Raw genomic sequence first — 17,171 nt, forward strand, 5'->3', positions numbered from 1 at the left:
CTCGGGGAGGGGGTCTTTTCTAAATTACTGGGATTAAGTGGGAATGACCTGGTGTCCCTGATTGCCATGTCTTTTCAATAGGTTTCTATAGAGCTCACTACAGTGTATACTTTATACTGCACTACACTATGCTACACAGTATACTTTCAACAGTCTGGCGTTTTGTCTTTCTTCTGCCATCAGCCAGTAGCAGTGAAGCATAGTGGTAAGGAGCAGGGCTCGTAACCGAAAGGTTGCTGATTCGATTCCCTGCTGGGGCACTGCCATTGCACCCTTAGACAAAGTAGCTAACCCAGAATTGTCTCAGTAAATATCCAGCTGCATAAATAGATAAAAAGTAAAAACTGTGACCTAGGTAAGTCTCTCTGGATAAGAATATCCTCTGTGCGGTACGGGGAGCAGAGAGTGTGTGAGCAGTCGGCAGGACCTTGGGGCTGAGAGGGTTGTGAAAGAAGGCTCTTTGGACCGCACAGAGAGAGGGGAGGGAGGGGAAGTTAATGACTTGCGCAGGAGCAGAGGTGAGGGCGAGGCGCTCATTCATCGGGAGCGTTCAGCTCTTGGGTCAGGCGGAGCTGCAGGTTCAGAGGTTGCCAGGTAAAAGCTGTGACCTTGATTTGTTAAATGGAGAATGTGCTAGGGCTCCATAAAATTCATTTCATTTCAGAAGGTTGTGTGTTCTGTCTTCACCTGAATTTTTTAAAGTTGTATATTGACTGAGGAATTAACACATACTTGATGCATTTCAGGTTATTTCCATAAATAATATTGATCACTTCAGAGCAAATGCTAAATGTGTAATGCCAACCCACACCATGATCCTTCTCACTTGTTACATGGACTCAATATCATTGTACTTCTTTGCAGGACAAACCATAGCATGATACGTTGTTTGTTATGTGTTTACCAACAGTCATCTATCAGAGACAAAACAAGGAAGTTTCTAATTTTACTCTCACTTTCATGGATTTCCTCTAATGGGCGTAACATTGTTTTTCCCATTACGTATTTGTGGGATGGGAGGTTGGAAAATGACTGCTGACCCATGAACTGTGGCCACTGATACACCCCCTCCCACAGGAGAGCGAGAGGGGTGCTGGACTTTGCCCTACACCTGTTCCCTGGATCTGCAAACGTGATATTTCAGTCTCCGTGAGTGTTTGCAGGTATTCACATATCTCCTCCTCCTCAGTTCCTGAATCCAGTGGAAAGTTCTCGGTTGTCAGATCTGCAGTCCAGATATTTTTTTTCAGGGGAGTTTGCAAGTGTACTGAAGCAGAAAGGAAACATTAACGTGTAAGTGCATAAACAATGACTTCAGAGTGCGTTCCTCATGAGCTGGCCTGGCCAGTGCTAATGGGGTCCACTTCCTGTCTCACAGACAAAGACAGGAAGTGAAGCTGGACCAGAGAAGGAAGCAATGAGCTGAAGAGGAGTGGGACCTGAGAAAGACTCTCCAGTTCTGCAAAGTTCTTAAGTTCTTCAAAGCAAATGCGTCATGTTTGGGCGGAAGAGGGGACTTGTGGAGAAGGAACCGGGCAGAATATCACCCTTTCTCATCAGTGAGTTACTCTCTTCTCCTCAAATTGCAATTGTTCAATTCCTCAGTTCCTTTCCTGTACTGTCCTCTTCTGTTGGGACTCTTGTGCTGGAAGTCCTCTGGTGGAAACTCTGGGCGTACTTGTCATGAAGCAAAACTGAATTTCCTTAAAGTCACAGTGGTATTTTTATATGCAGAGAGGACTCATTTTTCTATGGAAGCTTTTTCTATCCACATCTTCCACATGCAAAAATTATACCACGTTAGACTAAAAAAAAAGTATGTATATGTATATGTAATACAGTAGAGTACTCTTTTGCACCCTTTTAAAAATCTTTTTTTTCCATCATTTTTCCATCTGCAGGAAAGAAGCAGTCCAGCAGCACTGATGCTTACCACTTGTCTCAGCTGCGGATTGTCCTGCTCGGGGAGAGAGGGGCAGGGAAGAGCTCGGCTGGGAACACCATCCTGGGCCGAGAGGCCTTCGCGTGCGGCGGCGGGACGGAGGAGTGTGTGAGGAGGAAGGGGGAGGTGGACGGGCGGGAGGTCAGCGTGGTGGACACCCCGGGCTGGAGCGGCTCCGCGCCGGAGACCTCGGAGGTCCTGAGACGGGAGCTCCTGCGCAGCGTGTCCGTCTGCCCCTCCGGGCCCCACGCCTTCCTCCTGGTGATCCCGGCGGCGTGGAGCCTCTTCACGGAGGCACACCGGCGGGCCGCGGAGGCCCGGCTGGAGCTTTTCGGAGGGGGCGTCTGGAGGCATACCGTCGTGCTGTTTACCAGGGCAGAGAAGCTGGGCGAGGCCTCCCTCCGGCAGCACGTGGAGAGGAGGGGGCGGGACCTCCAGAGGCTGGTGGAGGCGTGCGGGGGCCGCTGCCACGCCCTCTCCAACAGGAGAGCGGCCGACGGGAGGCAGGTCGCCGAGCTGCTGGAGAAGATCGACAGGATGGTGGTGGCCAACGACGGCTGGCACTTCAAGCCGGAGCCGTTCCCAGCGAGGGAGAGCCAGGCGGAGGGCAGCAGCAGCGGGAGGGAGGAGAGCCTCAGGCGAACGCTGCGGGAGATGGGGAAGGAGATGGAGGACATGAGGCGGAGGCACGAGCAGGAGGTGAAGGAGCGGGAGCAGGAGCTCAGACTCAGCTTTGAGGAGCAGTGGAGGAAAAGGGAGTGCGAGCTGAGGGAGGAGATGAAGAAGACAATGAAAGAGGCACTGCAGAAAAAAACAGAAGAATGTCGGCCACCTGTAAAAGCAAGAAGAAAGGACACTCACTCCAGTGAGTCTGATCTAATGCGCACACCAAAGAACATGTTTCACGGAGTATGAAATCTTTGAATAACAATGAAAGAAATGTGGTGACAGTCACTATGAAATGACAGTAATGCAATATTGCTGAATATTTTATATTACTTAATTGTCCTAGTATCGTAGGACATGCATATTCAAACGCTTACTACATGTACAGTAATTGTAACCAATTACTTAAATGTAACTATAATTTATTTTCATAAACGGAATGCTCCCTTAATACACTGTTAAATTGTATTCGTGCCCATCAATGCAAAATACATTTGTAGTAGGGTAAATATTAGTGTTAGTGGCTTAACAAGCAGGGGTCTATTTGTCCATTAACCTTGATGCGCAAAAAGTGTTTTTCATGTTGTTCGCAGTGAGTTGGGGTGCAGTTCCAGAGAAAGGTCAAAGAGGGGTCATCCCTGGTGCAGGCAACTCGGAGCTGAGTCTGGCCCTGGTGGGGAGCGCTGGGACAGGTGAAACTGCACCCAGAAACACCATCCCGAACAGAGAGGAGCACTGCTTTGAAGCCAGCTTCCCTGTGACCCGGAAGAGTGGGAGAATAAGACAGGTGGCGGTGGTGGATACGTCTACCTGGTACCGGGCTGGACTCCCCCAGGGGCAGAGAGGACAGGACATGGGCTTTTGCGTGAAACTGTCTGCCCCCCTATCCCCAGCCGTCCTCCTGGCGGTGCCGACAGGGCACCCGGTGGAGGAGTGGAGGAAAATCCTGGGGGTCTGGGAGATCTCTGGGGAGGAGGCTTCAGAGCGAACCATGGTCCTTTTAATGCACAGCGGCAAACGGAAGCGCAGGAGCATCAGGCAGGTTGAGCGAACGCAGCAAGGGGACCTCCAGCGGCCTGCTTCGGAATGTGACGCTCTTAAGGACAACGACGCAGGCAATGACAGCCAAGTCACGGAGCTGCTGGAGGAAAAGGAGGCGGGGAACTGTAAAGGCTGTGACACGGGGGAGGTGTTTGAGGAGACAGTAGCTAAAATCACGCAGGAGAAATCAGAGACACCTACAGAGACAGAGGAGACTCTCAGGGAGGGAGAGGAGGAACCTGGGGAGAGAGCAGAGGAGAAGCTGGAGAAACGGACACAGACGCTGACGGAGGCAGAAGAGCTAGGCAGGGAGGTGCAGGATGGGATGGAGGTGGGCGGATGGCTGGCAGAGGAGCAGGAGAGACAGGGGACAGGGAGAAGAGACTGGGAGGAGGAGGTGATGGGGAAGGAAGAAGAAGAGGAGGAGGTGATGAGGGAGGGAGAGCAGGAGAAGGTAAAGGAAAGGAGAGACTGGGAGGAGAAGGTGATGGGTAAGAAAGAACAAGAGGAGGAGGTGATGAGGGAGGGAGAGCAGAAGGAGGTTGAGAGGAGGAGAGAGCGGGTGGAGGAGGTGATGGGGGTGAAGAAACAGGAGGAGGTGGTGACAGCAAAGAAGGAGTGGGAGGAAGATTTGAGAGTGAGGAAGGAGCAACAGGAGGAAGTGGTAAAGAGGGGGACAGAATGGGAGGAGGAGGTGATGGGAAGGAGAGAACAGGAGGAGGTGACAGGGAAGAAGGAGCAAGAAGAGGAGGTGGTAACAGGGAGGACAGAGTGGGAAGAGGTGGTGATGGTGAGGACAGAGCGGGAGGAGATGGCAGGGACGGAGTGGAAGGAAGATTTGAGAGTGAGGAAGAAGCACGAGGAGGAGGAGATGGGGAGGTCAGAGCGGGAGGAGGAGGTGACAGGGAAGAAGGAGCAGGAGGAAAGGGAAGAGGAGGACAGGAAATGCTGCAAGGGCGAGGCGGAGGGAGACCTGTTCAAGCTGAGGCAGTGCCTGAGGCCCGTGGCCATGGCGATAGGGGCAGGGGTGGGGGCAGCCCTGGTGGCGATCGCTGGAGCACTGAGGGGAGCGTTGGGGGCAGCAGCAGCTGGGGCAGCCATGGGCGCTGTAGCGGGGGCTCAGCTTGCTGTGGCGTTTGGAGGGAAGGCCAGGGCTAAGCGCTAGGGAGCCAGGGAGCCCACCCACACAGCTCCCCAGCACCTGTTGCCCTGCAGGCTCAGGGAGCGCGTTCCTGCAGGGATACCGGGTCCGCCGATTCACAGTCAGCCTCAACACCCAGGCTAACTGAGCAGCGCTGAGGGGGAAAAGTCACTAATACCTGCCTGGACTGTAATGCAGTGAGTATGACTTATACCTAGAACAATGGATAGCTCCTCTATGGCTGATTTAAACATCGTGCCAAGGCTCAACAAAACCCCTGCAGCCCCCAAGGACATGGGCTCCCAACCCCTACTTATGATAACAAACACACACAATGTATATACTGTACAGAGCATATACTGTACAGATGGTTTGTTGGTCTTTTTTACTATAAAGTACATTTCTATGTAAACATTTAACAAGTCAATGGAGATTTAATGATGTTAGAGAGGACCACAGAATTTGCTTTAAACCTATGAGGTGTGTCTCACTTTCTTATATCTATGTGTATTTATCAGGATCCGCTGTCAGATTTTTCAAAATGCTACTTATGCACAGTGTACCTCTGGCAGCAAGATGAAGTACACACAAGCAACCTAATATGTTACAGTAGATGCCAGGAGCAAGACAAAAGGATATCTTCCAGAGCAGAGCATCTAATCACTGCGGTATTGCAGACATGGCAAAAATAAAAAGCATTATACTTTACTGCATTTTAATGGATTTGTATACAAAATAAAATCTGTTTTGCAAACCTGCCATGCATTAGGGTGTCTGGAAAATAAGTAAAACCATGTATTAATAAAAGTGACAAGATGACTGACATCATAACAGTAAAAACTCACTGGGAGTCAAATGAATGTTTCAGTGTTAAAAAGATGCATGTGTAACTTGTCACAAATTTCCAAACTCAGAGAGTCAGCAGCGCATGATCTTTATTCCAAATTAAGCACGGAAATTTTTCATATGAAACATTCTACAATAATCTTTTCCACAAAGAACTAAAACGTGCCCTGGAAAACAACCTTTTACAAAGAATTTACCTTTTACCATGATCTGACTCATTTTGTTATGCACGTAATCAGAGTTAAAAAATGTTCCCCAAATACAGTGACACAAGTGACTGACACTACCCATGTACAGGATACACAGATAAAACATTTTAAACCTGACAAATATTTAAACCTGTGATGAATATACATTACTACTAAAACAAAAATGAGACAGTCTCCATTTCCTGTCTCTACCTTGCTTTGCTTCTCATTCTCGCTAATCCAATCAGCTTCCTGTGATTTGCAACAGACATTTATCTGAGTAAAGGAGGCCTGTGACAGTGATTTTGCACTACACAAAATGGCACAAGCGTACACCGATGCTGACTTGCACAGGAGTACACCATGCATTTTTAGGCATTAAAACTTTGTAATGCACCGGTGAATGTACAGGCCTCATATATTCATTTTGAGTTGTGACATATTTTTCACGAGAACTCACTGAGCTATGCTCATCCTTTAATAGCACAGATCAGTTTCCCTGACCATCACAGTCTGCTGCCTTTTGGGGTTCCCGAATGTTTTGCTTTACTTTTCTACCCTTCAGGCAGCCCCCTCTGTCCTTCCAGAACCTCTGATGCCGAACCAGGCTGCCCTTCTCTTCGTAACTCTTCGGGCACACCTCGCACCTGAACCTCTCCTTCTCCGTCTCTCCCTCTCTCGCCCTCTCGTGGATCTTCTGGTGCCGCCTCAGGTTCCCCTTCTCGCTGAAGGCCCTCCTGCACTGGGTGCAGACGTGCGGCTTCTTGCCCGAGTGCACCAGCATGTGCTTTCGCATGTTCCCCATGTCGTTGAAGCAGCGGCCGCAGTGGGCGCAGGGGTATGGCTTCTCCCCGCTGTGGATGCGGGCGTGGCGACGCAGGTCCCTGCTGGTCAGAAACGCCTTGTGGCACAGCGAGCACAGGAAGGGGCGGGCCCTCTGGCGCCGGCCAGGCGGCTGGTCCCCCGGTCCTGATCGGGCCCGGTCGTGCGGTTCGCCCGACGGCCGGGATACTGGTGCTCGTTTCAGTCCGTCACGTGGGGCCTTCTTTTTTTGACCGGTGTCACCCACGTCCTGCGGCTGGGAGCTTCTCTTGTCTCTGGTCCGGGCGTAGTGGGGGGTCGGGTGCTGGGAGTGTGGCGCCCATGTCAGACCCCCCCCCTCATCGCTCTCCGAGTCAGATCCGAGCGGAGAAGATGGGTTGGCTGGCTTGGATCTGCGGCGGGACCTCAGTTCAAAGCGGTGAGTTAGTGAGCCTCCGTTCCTGGAGTGACCACTACTGCCCCCCCGATTACTGGAGCGCTGCTGATTAGAGACCGTTTCACATTTTCTAGACCATCTCCTTATGCCCCGTCTCCCCTCTCTGCTGTGGGCTTCAGCTTCTTTTTGAGGGAAAGAGCAGGCCACCTTTTTGGGGTGAACAGGACTCCCCCTCGGTGGACTACACATTGGATTTTGCGTCAAACCGTCTACATTCTTCAGTTCAAGGGTCAGCTGTCCCGGAGTTTGCTGATGGTTTTCAGCAGAAGCCACACAGCCTTCTGAACTGTCTTGAGCAAACCATTTCTTAATCAGATGTGACTCCAATTTCACACATGCCACAAAACGTGACACCTTTGATTCAGATGGTTTATGGTCAAATGATGACTGTGGCACAGTATCTTCTGATTTAAATGGTTTATTGTCAAAGGATGACTCCAACACTATGTCCTCTGACTTAAATGGGTTGTGTTCATATGATGAATCTGGCTTACTGTCCTCGTTTTTGACAAACTCCTCTTTATGATCAAAATGCAGTTCTTCTTTGACTTGTTCAAGAGGAGGAAACCCTTCACTCTCCTCTTTAACAGGTTCATAATGCGTTGCTTGTGTGACGGCCTTCTCTGTGTCTTCCTCTTTAATAATCATGTGGACACCTGGACCAGACTTTATAGCTTCAGTGGATTCTTCACTCTCTTTTTTAATTAATTTAAATGACGTTTCTGTGAACTCACTGGACATGCGTGTGGAAAGCGGGACATCCATATTTGGTGTCAGATGTGTTAGGTCACTTTAATGGGACGGAATTTGTCTCTCGTTTGTTTCAGTTCTGTTCAGTACAGCCATTAACGCCCTTTCAAAGAGAGCTGTAATTTAGTGTGCGTTAGGTATCTTAAGATTTGTTTTGCGCAGTTTCACAAAGGAATTGCATGTGTCGTTTGATGTATTTCAGTTGACTACCAAACTAGTTAGCAACCCGTGCTATAATTCCGCGTCCTATACTAGCTAAGATTGCAGCAAAAAAGAAAGTTTTATCGCCAAATACGTCAATATCTTAGCTATATATTCTTTGTTAGTGAAATGCGTTCAATGGACGCCAACAGAGTAATTAACTCCATAAACAGCACGAGGTGGCTTGCTTTCTAGTCATTAGCTAGCTAGTGCTAACTAAAGAAATGTAGTCAAATTAGTTAGAGGTGTAAAGTTCACTCTCACGCCAGCCTGAACGAAAGCGACACGGGACACAGTGCTTGCTAGCCACCTTCATTCCGAATGAACACGCCCTTAAACGTTTAGTGAAATTGTCTTACCAGGAAACTAACTGGGGGTCGTGGACAAGTAGACAGCAGGTCAGTCTGACTTACGATTCACAGACTTCCTTGGGTGACTCTAACAAAATATCCGTGTAGCAAAAGTTAGGTGGTATTCGCAAACTTACTTTGTTACGACTACTGTAGTGAGCTCAACTAGATTGCTGATCAGCTGCTTGCAGGTACCCTATATAGCTAGCTAGAAATCTGTTTAAGAACGTTGCCTATAACAATCGTACCCATGATAAAAAATATCCATCTGAGTGGGGGGAAAAAATGTTCACTGAAATCGCATTATAAGCGGCGGTGTTTAATGTAACTAGTTGTCCATGTTTTTATAGTTGTGATGCTGCTGAGCTGTGGTGTTGCAAAGAATTAATTCCCCCCTACAAACTAGTTATACCTTTACGTTGTGTTCCATCTGAACACAACCCAATGGCCATCATACGGTTCCTCTACATTTGCTAATATTGCCCGCCTTGTTATATCAGCTGTTCTATGTATTTAACCGTAGAGCTTGTAGGACCATAGACGGTTAAAAAAATTAGATCAATCTGTACACTGTTATTTTTTACTTATTTGTTGATCTCGATATGATTTGGCTGATGGGATTATGTGATACAAATTAGAATGCAGTTGGAATTACTCTTTAATCTTGGCACAAAAACAAGGTATGACATGTTAATTAATGTACGCACGCATCACATTTTGATTTGTAAAGGGCTCATGACCCATTTGTTCTCAGTCACCAATCAGTGCATCTCCCAGATATATCTTGCATTGATTTTCACAGGGGAGAGGACAATATTTGTCACCTCTTCATCTGCCACCCTTTGGCTGCTTAAATTTGATGTTCCGGAGTAAAAACTACATTTATTCTGTTCTGTTGCCAATTCCTGGAATGAAGGCAACAAGGTTTTGAAGAGGAAGTTGAACTACTAATGACAGAGATTTTTGAGGTGAATTTAAGATTCCCTCCCTCGTGTCATTGTTGTTTTGTGAGATAATGAACTAGTAAGATTTAAAGAGGAAAACCATTGCTTGTGAAGCCAGATATTTAAATATTGGCAGTTGAAATATTCAAACAACTCTCCAGACACAGAACATTAGGTCAATGTTTCATTTTATTGAAAAGTGGCCAGGAATCTGTACAGCCTGAATGAAGTGATTTATACAGGGTTTAACAGGAGGAAGTGGAGGTACATCAGACTACACCAGATCCTGACCTGAGAGTCATCAGTGAAACAACTAGGTATTTCTCCCGTTCTTTTTTACTGTTCCTGCATTTGAGAGCAGGGATAACTATCGTTAACGGAAAAAAAGAACGGAGAGAAAAAAAAGCGAAGATAGGGAATGTAGGAGAAGAAAGAGTAGAGTTTAGAGAGAGAAAGAGGGATCGAGGGATGATCTGTGATCTCAGTGATGTTTCTACATAGATGTACCTGAGTCACTTATTAATATCCCTGTTAAAATCTCTAAAGATGTTCCCGTCTTCACAGAGAGATGCAGACCCCCCACAAGGCGTGTGCGAAGTGAGACTGTTTGACATCGACGCAGTCGTTTGATCAATGACAGAGGTTCAGCGCTGGGCTTTCCTGTTGTTGCCAAAACCCTCAGCCCCGAAACAGAGCAGCGAGCTTCGTCCTACCAGCCTCCACGTTCCCCTCTGCCTTAATCGGGTGGGTGCGCTCCCACCCAGGTGTTACATAGTCTCAGACAACTCTCCTCCTCTCCCTCTTGCTCCTTCCCTCTCCCTCTCCCTCCCTCTCTCTCTTCCTAGCCTTCTTTATCTCTCACTTGGTGGCCATGGTGTAGCAGCCGTGTGGGTGCCACTGCATGTCACGGATGCGCCTCATGGACTGGATCATGGGGTGGCGAGCGCCATACTCGTTGAAGTGCCTGTACTCGCCCTTCTCCAGCAGGTACTGGCTGCCACGGTAACCGGTATACTGGTACCCCACCCACCTGGAGAGAGGAGGGTAAGTTGGTGGTTCATACAGAAGAGGAGCAAGCCACAGCGCACATACAGACAGTCCAGTGTGTATTCAAGCATACATCCGAAATGCATAATTTGATATTTAAATATCCAAAAATTGAAAATAGTAGGCAGGGTATGAACAGTCTTTTTTAACGTAAAAATAAGCAGTGAGAGTTTTCTTTTTTAAATTGCAGGACATAAAGCTCGTTGGGATATTGGAAGAGGACATATTAATTACATTTATCCATCTTCGCAATTTTCACACAAGTCATCAGGGACTGGTCTGTGCTCATAGTAGCCTGTAATATTTCAGTTCGTCAGTGCGCATGTGCGCGGGTGTTTGAGAGCTTCTTTCCACCCTGAGGAGTACTGTCTGTCCTATTGCGTTGTGCTGCCATGGCGATACTCACGTTCCGCAGCTCACGATAATGCTGCCCACTCTGTCGGTGAAGCCGTAGGAGAACAGGCTGGGCACGTCGTCGTCCATGATCTCCATCTTACGGCCCTTGAACTCTCCAACCTCATACAGGCAGATCTTGTGCTTCTCGGGGTCCTGGGGAGAGGCAGAGGAGAGGCAGAAGCAGGGTGAGCAGGAGGCAGAGACAACAACACGATTGGGTGAAAGTAAAGATGATGGTGTACAGCCGTCTGGTGAGGGATGGAAAGACTGAGGAGGCAGTACCATTCTGACGGGCCTGAAGGACAAGAGGTAGTCGTTCCTGTTGCAGTTGCTCCAGGAGTCCCAGCGGGGGTACTCTCCCTTCTCCAGGATGTACATCTCACCACAGAAGTTCATCTGCTCAAAACCCACAAAACTAGGGCACAGAGAGAGAGAGATTGAGAGAGAGGAGACATTAACCTACACTGAACCAGCATTGCCAAGATGCCAAGAGTCCCTATAGTACAAAATAACACTGCACTGAGAGATCAAGGTGGATTTCCACAGGCACTGACTACTTATCATCACCAGGACTCCACCACCATCAAAGTCTATCAAACTGATCCACACATTGACCCCTCTACTGTGATTTACATTGGAGTTTTTGCTCTTAGATTAGCCTCATAGGTACAGTAGTTGTCTGCAACAAATTGCTCTACACTTATTTTATTTGCAATATGTACTGAATTTTCTAATTAAAAGTGACTAAATGTGAAGCACATCCTCCTGCCAGAGAAATAAATGCTAAAAATAATCATTAAATGGGAAAATTTGCGAAGATATTCACAGTTAAAATCACGGCATGTCAAGTTTTGACGACTTGACTACAAAGTAAATCAGATCAAAGTCCTGTACGTATTTGATAGTGACAGAGAAAGGCTTTTGTATATTGTATGTGTATGTCCGTTACACTGAAAGGACAGGGTGTGGCTGGAGTGGAGGTGTTCCGCGGTGTGACAGGAGGTTTGGGTGTGAGCGTGTGAGGGTGTGAGGGTGCGAGGGTGCGAGGGTGCGAGGGTGCGAGGGTGTGAGGGTGCGAGGCGGAGGAGAGACTCACGGGCCGCAGTCCACACGCAGAGAGCGCACCTTGTCCATGCCCATGTCACACACGTTCATGCACTCCGCGCTGATCTCTATACACCTGCCCTGGAAGTTCTCCTGGTCGAACACGCACATCTGGAGACGGAGAGGGAGGCAGTGTCATACAGAGCAGCACCCTACGTGTGCAGGCTGCACGGTTGTCACACTTTGGGGTGCCATAAGTTGTATCTCAAAGTCAGCGATCACTCCCCTGCTTGTCTCTTGACAGCCATGTGGTGTTTGGTAAAATATATCAGCCGCTGACTAGGTTTGTCGTTTTTTTGTTTTACAAACTGCATGGTGCAAAATCCTGTTTTCTCTGCCACTGAAATTAAAGGTGTTTTGCAGTTGTTGAATAATTGATCCGTATGTTTTACATATACACAGCTTAATCCACAGAAATATATTTTTGCCAACTTGATGTTGGGTAACTTGATCCAAAATTACAATCTTTGCAACACAGGCATCAGAAATCAGTTCTACAGCACCTCAAAGTGCTCTGTATCGCTTTATAGCAATAGTTTTCAGGAGCCAGTAACCATGTCATTTTGTATTCATCCTCTGCAAACCAATACAGAGAATCATTGTAAAGTCTGGCCAGTGGATGGATGAGAAATGTTCAAGGAAAATTTAAGTTTATTGCTGCTGTGATGTATTTTGGCAACTGTAATTAGCAGAGAGCCCGACCTCCTGCATTCTGGACAAATAAGCCTATTCTTATTACAAGATTATAAACTCATCTTTAGCAGATCTGTGGAGATAGGACCCCCCTACAGACCGATTCTAGGTTCAGCTATCCCAAACCAAATTCTCACCCATACCGTTTTGTTCCAAAAGCAGTAAACATTCTAAAGCATGCATACGTTGTCATATACATATTGAACATGCTGTGTATGGCACAGATGGCCGTTAAGTCTATATTCCAACTTCCCAGGTGACGCTGTTGTTTCTGTCTTTCCTACAGGATCGAACCGGCGTGTTTTACCTTGTAAGCCATCATGCCCATCTCAGACTTCTTCTGAGTGGTCTTCCCATCGGTCTGGGAAGGGGCCTTAGAGGACTTTTCTCCACTGGAAGACATGATGACTGGGAGGAGAAAAAAAAGAGAGAAGTGACAGATGAGCAGGTACTGCGGTGCCAGAAGGAAACACAGACACAGGCTGGGGTTTTGTAGCATTGCTGGTGAAAGAGAAAGAGGGAAAGAGGGGCTTAGGTAGAGAGGAGGAAGAGAAGGGGGAGGATGAGGAGGGTAGGACATGGCAGGGGGTGAGAGGAGATGGAGGGTTGAAAGGAAAGGGAAGAAGGGTTTGTGAGAAAACAGAACACTGAGGTCCATCACTTATGTGACAGCGCACACAGGCGGCACGGGAGCATGCCCTCACATGAGCGTATGAGTAAAGACCACTACACTATATCTAGGTGCGTCGCGGCGTGACGCGCTCTTGAGTATATTTGCACGCTGATGTTTTTTTGGCACTGTCTTTTGGAATAGACATCATGCGTCAATCACTGGTAAGTGTTGATTGTTAAATCGGCGATGACCGAATGCGTCACCGATTTCTCTCAGCACACGGTGAGTGTGCTGCAGAAGAATTTTAAGTCGAATTCACTCCAGTTGCGTTGCCTGTGTGCCTCCTTTCTCAGTCACTCGCCCACATAAAACTATCGGCTATTGTTTGGTACTTTGCTGCGCTTTTTTCGCTGTCCTTTGCCTCCTCCTCCTCCTCCTCCTCGTCTTCTCTTACCTCTCTGTGTGTAGGAGTGATTGCTCTGTCTCTCTGTGAGTGTGCACTGCTCACTTCGCATCCTGTCCTTTTATACCCTGGCGCACTCCACGCGGGGATTAGCGGGAGAGAAACAAACCTGCTGACCACACAGGAGCCAAAGAATGGAAATCCCCCCATCATCAATGCCAGAGAGAGAGAGAGAGTGTGTGTGTGTGTGAGGGGGTCATAACAGGGTCCAATAGGAAAAAAAAAACATCATTACCAGCCAGCTGATACTCCACATGTTTAGTATAAAAGTAGACGGACGACATGTCTTGAACGTGTGGCATTGTAAAACGCAGAGCGTACGCGGGATAAATGTAATAGGCATAGAAGCAAGGACAAATAGCTCTAGGTGATTTCTGTCTTTATGCTTCTTTTGTGTACCCGAGTGTGGTTGTGGTACTGTGTGTAGGAGCAGTAGAGGCACTGGAGTTAAACTTCTCCCGTGATAATCTTGCTGTATTAAACACTTTGGAGAATATATGATGTGGAAGTGTATGAAGAACTATGAAGAGCTATACTCAGTATGGGCAAAATTTAGACACACCGTAATAATGTAAGACGAGAGAGAGAACTCTGTCAAATGCAATGACTTGTAACAAAAATAAAACAGTACCTCAGTTGTCTCTCATCCCTTCTCTGTTCATTATATATCTCAGTTTGTTCCTGTTGCTAAACATTGGGAGTGCATGTAGTGCCTCTTCTTGAGAATTTGTTTGATGAACATTTCATTGCTGTAATTCACTGTGTGGACTGTGTTCATGGCTGGAATCTTGAGAGCAACACCTGTTCTTGAAACTGTAGCCCTAGATACCTGATCACATTAACTCTCTCACTGTGTCAGTACTCAATAAAGGTACCAGAAAAAAATCATGTGAAAACAGTCATGAGTTTAGGAGCTATAAAACATTAAATATCATCCATGAAATGCTCTGTTCAATAAATTGATGAGGGACTGCTCTCAAGTAGTGGATGAAGTGAGATTTTCTATCCACCTCTTGTTTATCACCAGGATAAACAGACATGAAATCTTGTGGCTTCATCTTATTTAGGTCTAATAAATCCAGTTTGCACTCATTGATCTCAGTTTATGGAAACTTTTCACAATTAACATTTTAACAGGTAATTCTGTAGCATTATCTCCCTGCTGTTGACAACCATCATTACAGATTTACATTTAATTATTTTTTTATAATGCATACATTTAATAAAGTAAGTATTAAGGGACGGGGTGATAACTACTCGGTGCAGGACATGGTATTCTTCATGAGGGCCAGGGAGCTACAATGGCACAAGACTGTATATCATAAATTGACAAATGTAATCTAAGAGCACTAGATTGTAGCACCACTTTTGATTGCCTCTGAATGTTTTAAAAGACACAGATTGAGTCTTGTGGTTAACTGTCTCAATCACCAAGAAATATTCAATACCGCTGCACAAACATAGACATACACAGTGTTGAGCGGTGGGTTAGCTGTTTGAAACAGTAATTTATAAAAATCCTCTTCAGGAATTTGGTTGGTGCGCTTAAAGCAGAGCCTATCTCTTCTCTGACGTAGTAAACGTCTCTTGTTTTGCTTTCTTCGTCAATCTGACTGTCATCAGCTGACCTAGCTCATCACTTTGTCAGGTACATCCCCCCTCCCCCACACACTAATAATAACCCCTCAAAACTGTGGTCCTGCGGCAAATCCTCACAGCTTTAACAGACCGGGAACTCGGATGTGTTTTCACATGCAGCAACCAAAACAAAACCCCATTGTGATGGAACATCTTTACAACATACGGCTGCGTGAACTAGCAGTTCAGAGTTTGCGTTTCAACCTTCGATTTCTGGACCATCGCAACGGCGAAGATGAAAGGTTGTGTGGTGCTGTATGCAAGATGAGGCCGGGGATTTTGTGTTTGGATGACTCCACGAAGAACAAAAACAGATCACAAACAGATGCCAAATTACATTGTTGACATTACCTCATAATAAAATAATGACATTATAGAAAAATGTGTCTGTGAGTTATCTTTTTTTAGCTCTCTCTCCCTCTCTCTTGGTTTGTTTTTTCAATCACTGCAAACAACTTTGTCTGAACTGCAAACGGTTAATCCCTAAATTACCCACCTATAGCCTGGCCTTTGTGAGCTATACGATGGACAGTGCTGACCTATACGAATATACCGGACTTATCCTATTGTGCTGCTCCCATTCACACAAAACGTGTAAGCTCTCTGTCTCTGGCCGGAGAGCGTTGAAAGGGCTTATAACTTCTGCGAGTCCATACTATGCTATCTGCTGAGTTGGCTCACCGAACGATTACGTAGAAAAACGCGAAAGAAAAGAGAAGAAAAGAAAGGGATATGTCAGTAATGTTCCACGCACGCGCGCGCGCGCCCCCGCGCAGTGTCCCGGGCCTGCACGCACGCGCACAGTGCGGCCCCCGGTATAAAACTGCAGCGCCAGATTCTCACAAAACTCCACGCGAGACGGGAGGGCTAGTGGAAAAGACACGTGCCACTCCAGCTCAACACGAAAGTGACAAGCTAGGTAAGGTTCCAGCTCCATATAACGTGAATAACAAAGTAATCAAATGGCTACAATTGATTGTTTCAATCAATCTTTTGTAATACATTTCGTAATGCCACATTAGTTAAAAGGTGGAAAGTTATTTAAAAGTGTATACGCAGACAACGTGGCTGAGCAAAACACAGTTGTTTATAAATATGTCTCTTACACTGTATGTACAATGATGTGTGTGCATATGCATGTATTCGTATTGGTCTAAGGGCTTACTTGGTCTTTTGTTGCGCATGGTTAGTGCTTGTGCAATTGTTAAGACATTGCCGAGTTTGTATGGATGTTACGTGTTTTAGTCACTAATTTACATGCAGTTGTTTGTTTAACAGCGCCTAGAATTGCATTCTCATAACTTGCTTCATTTTGGGAATTAAGAGATTGATCATTGTTAGTAACCTTGCAAGAACGTTGGCATGTAAATTCACAGTGAAGACAGTAAGATTCACGTCTTTTTCTGTAAGACACCAGTCTGAAAGTGACAGATATCAGCATCCCTCATTGTATCCATTGATGTTTTTACACAGTGGACTTGGAGGTCAGTTTGTAGGCCACCTGTTAGAGGCTGTGACAGAATGACTCTGCCTCACAGTTTTGTGACAGTGACTTTTCTACCTCCCCATGTACTTACTCCCCAGCTGTGGCTGTGTTTTATGTACATTCAGTTTTTCACCGCAGCGTGTATAACGGTGATAGTAACGGTAACGATTCCGTGTGGTGTTTGAATCTGGTCAGCAGTCGCTCGGAAAGATGCGTGACTTTATCAGATGCTCTGTTTTACTCTTACTTTGTAAGTCACTCTGGATGAGAGCGTCTGAAAAATGACAACGGGCAACGTGGTAATGTTACCCTCACTGTCTGTGCTCCCACACTCACGCTCCCCTCCCCTCTACCTCTCTCACACCCCTCCCACCTTGCTCATCTCCACTCCCCCTGGTAGAAGG

The 17,171-nt window shown here is 46.8% G+C and overlaps 1 protein-coding gene across 1 annotated transcript; it reads right to left on the reverse strand.

Annotated features, from left to right (window-relative positions):
* Positions 1 to 10,185: 10,185 nt before the first annotated feature.
* Positions 10,186 to 12,970, reverse strand: LOC118792986 (beta-crystallin B1-like). Its single transcript, XM_036550901.1, has 5 exons — positions 12,875 to 12,970; positions 11,867 to 11,985; positions 11,053 to 11,185; positions 10,781 to 10,923; positions 10,186 to 10,357 (listed from the first exon to the last, which is right to left on the reverse strand). Exons 1-5 carry the CDS (start codon positions 12,968 to 12,970, stop codon positions 10,186 to 10,188), a joined length of 663 nt encoding a protein of 220 aa, XP_036406794.1.
* Between the last annotated feature and the right edge of the window lie 4,201 nt (positions 12,971 to 17,171).

Source organism: Megalops cyprinoides, chromosome 18 (assembly GCF_013368585.1).
Source record: "Megalops cyprinoides isolate fMegCyp1 chromosome 18, fMegCyp1.pri, whole genome shotgun sequence".
Lineage (NCBI taxonomy): Eukaryota > Metazoa > Chordata > Actinopteri > Elopiformes > Megalopidae > Megalops > Megalops cyprinoides.

Bases quoted from the DNA above. Each gene is read 5' to 3' on its own strand.
- LOC118792986 (XM_036550901.1), bottom strand. From the start codon at position 12,970: ATGTCTTCCAGTGGAGAAAAGTCCTCTAAGGCCCCTTCCCAGACCGAT. The intron at 11,986-12,874 runs GTAAAACACGCC...CTCCGTCTCCAG, and splicing joins TGGGCATGATGGCTTACAAG to ATGTGCGTGTTCGACCAGGA. The intron at 10,358-10,780 runs GTGAGTATCGCC...TCCTCTCTCCAG, and splicing joins ATTATCGTGAGCTGCGGAAC to GTGGGTGGGGTACCAGTATA.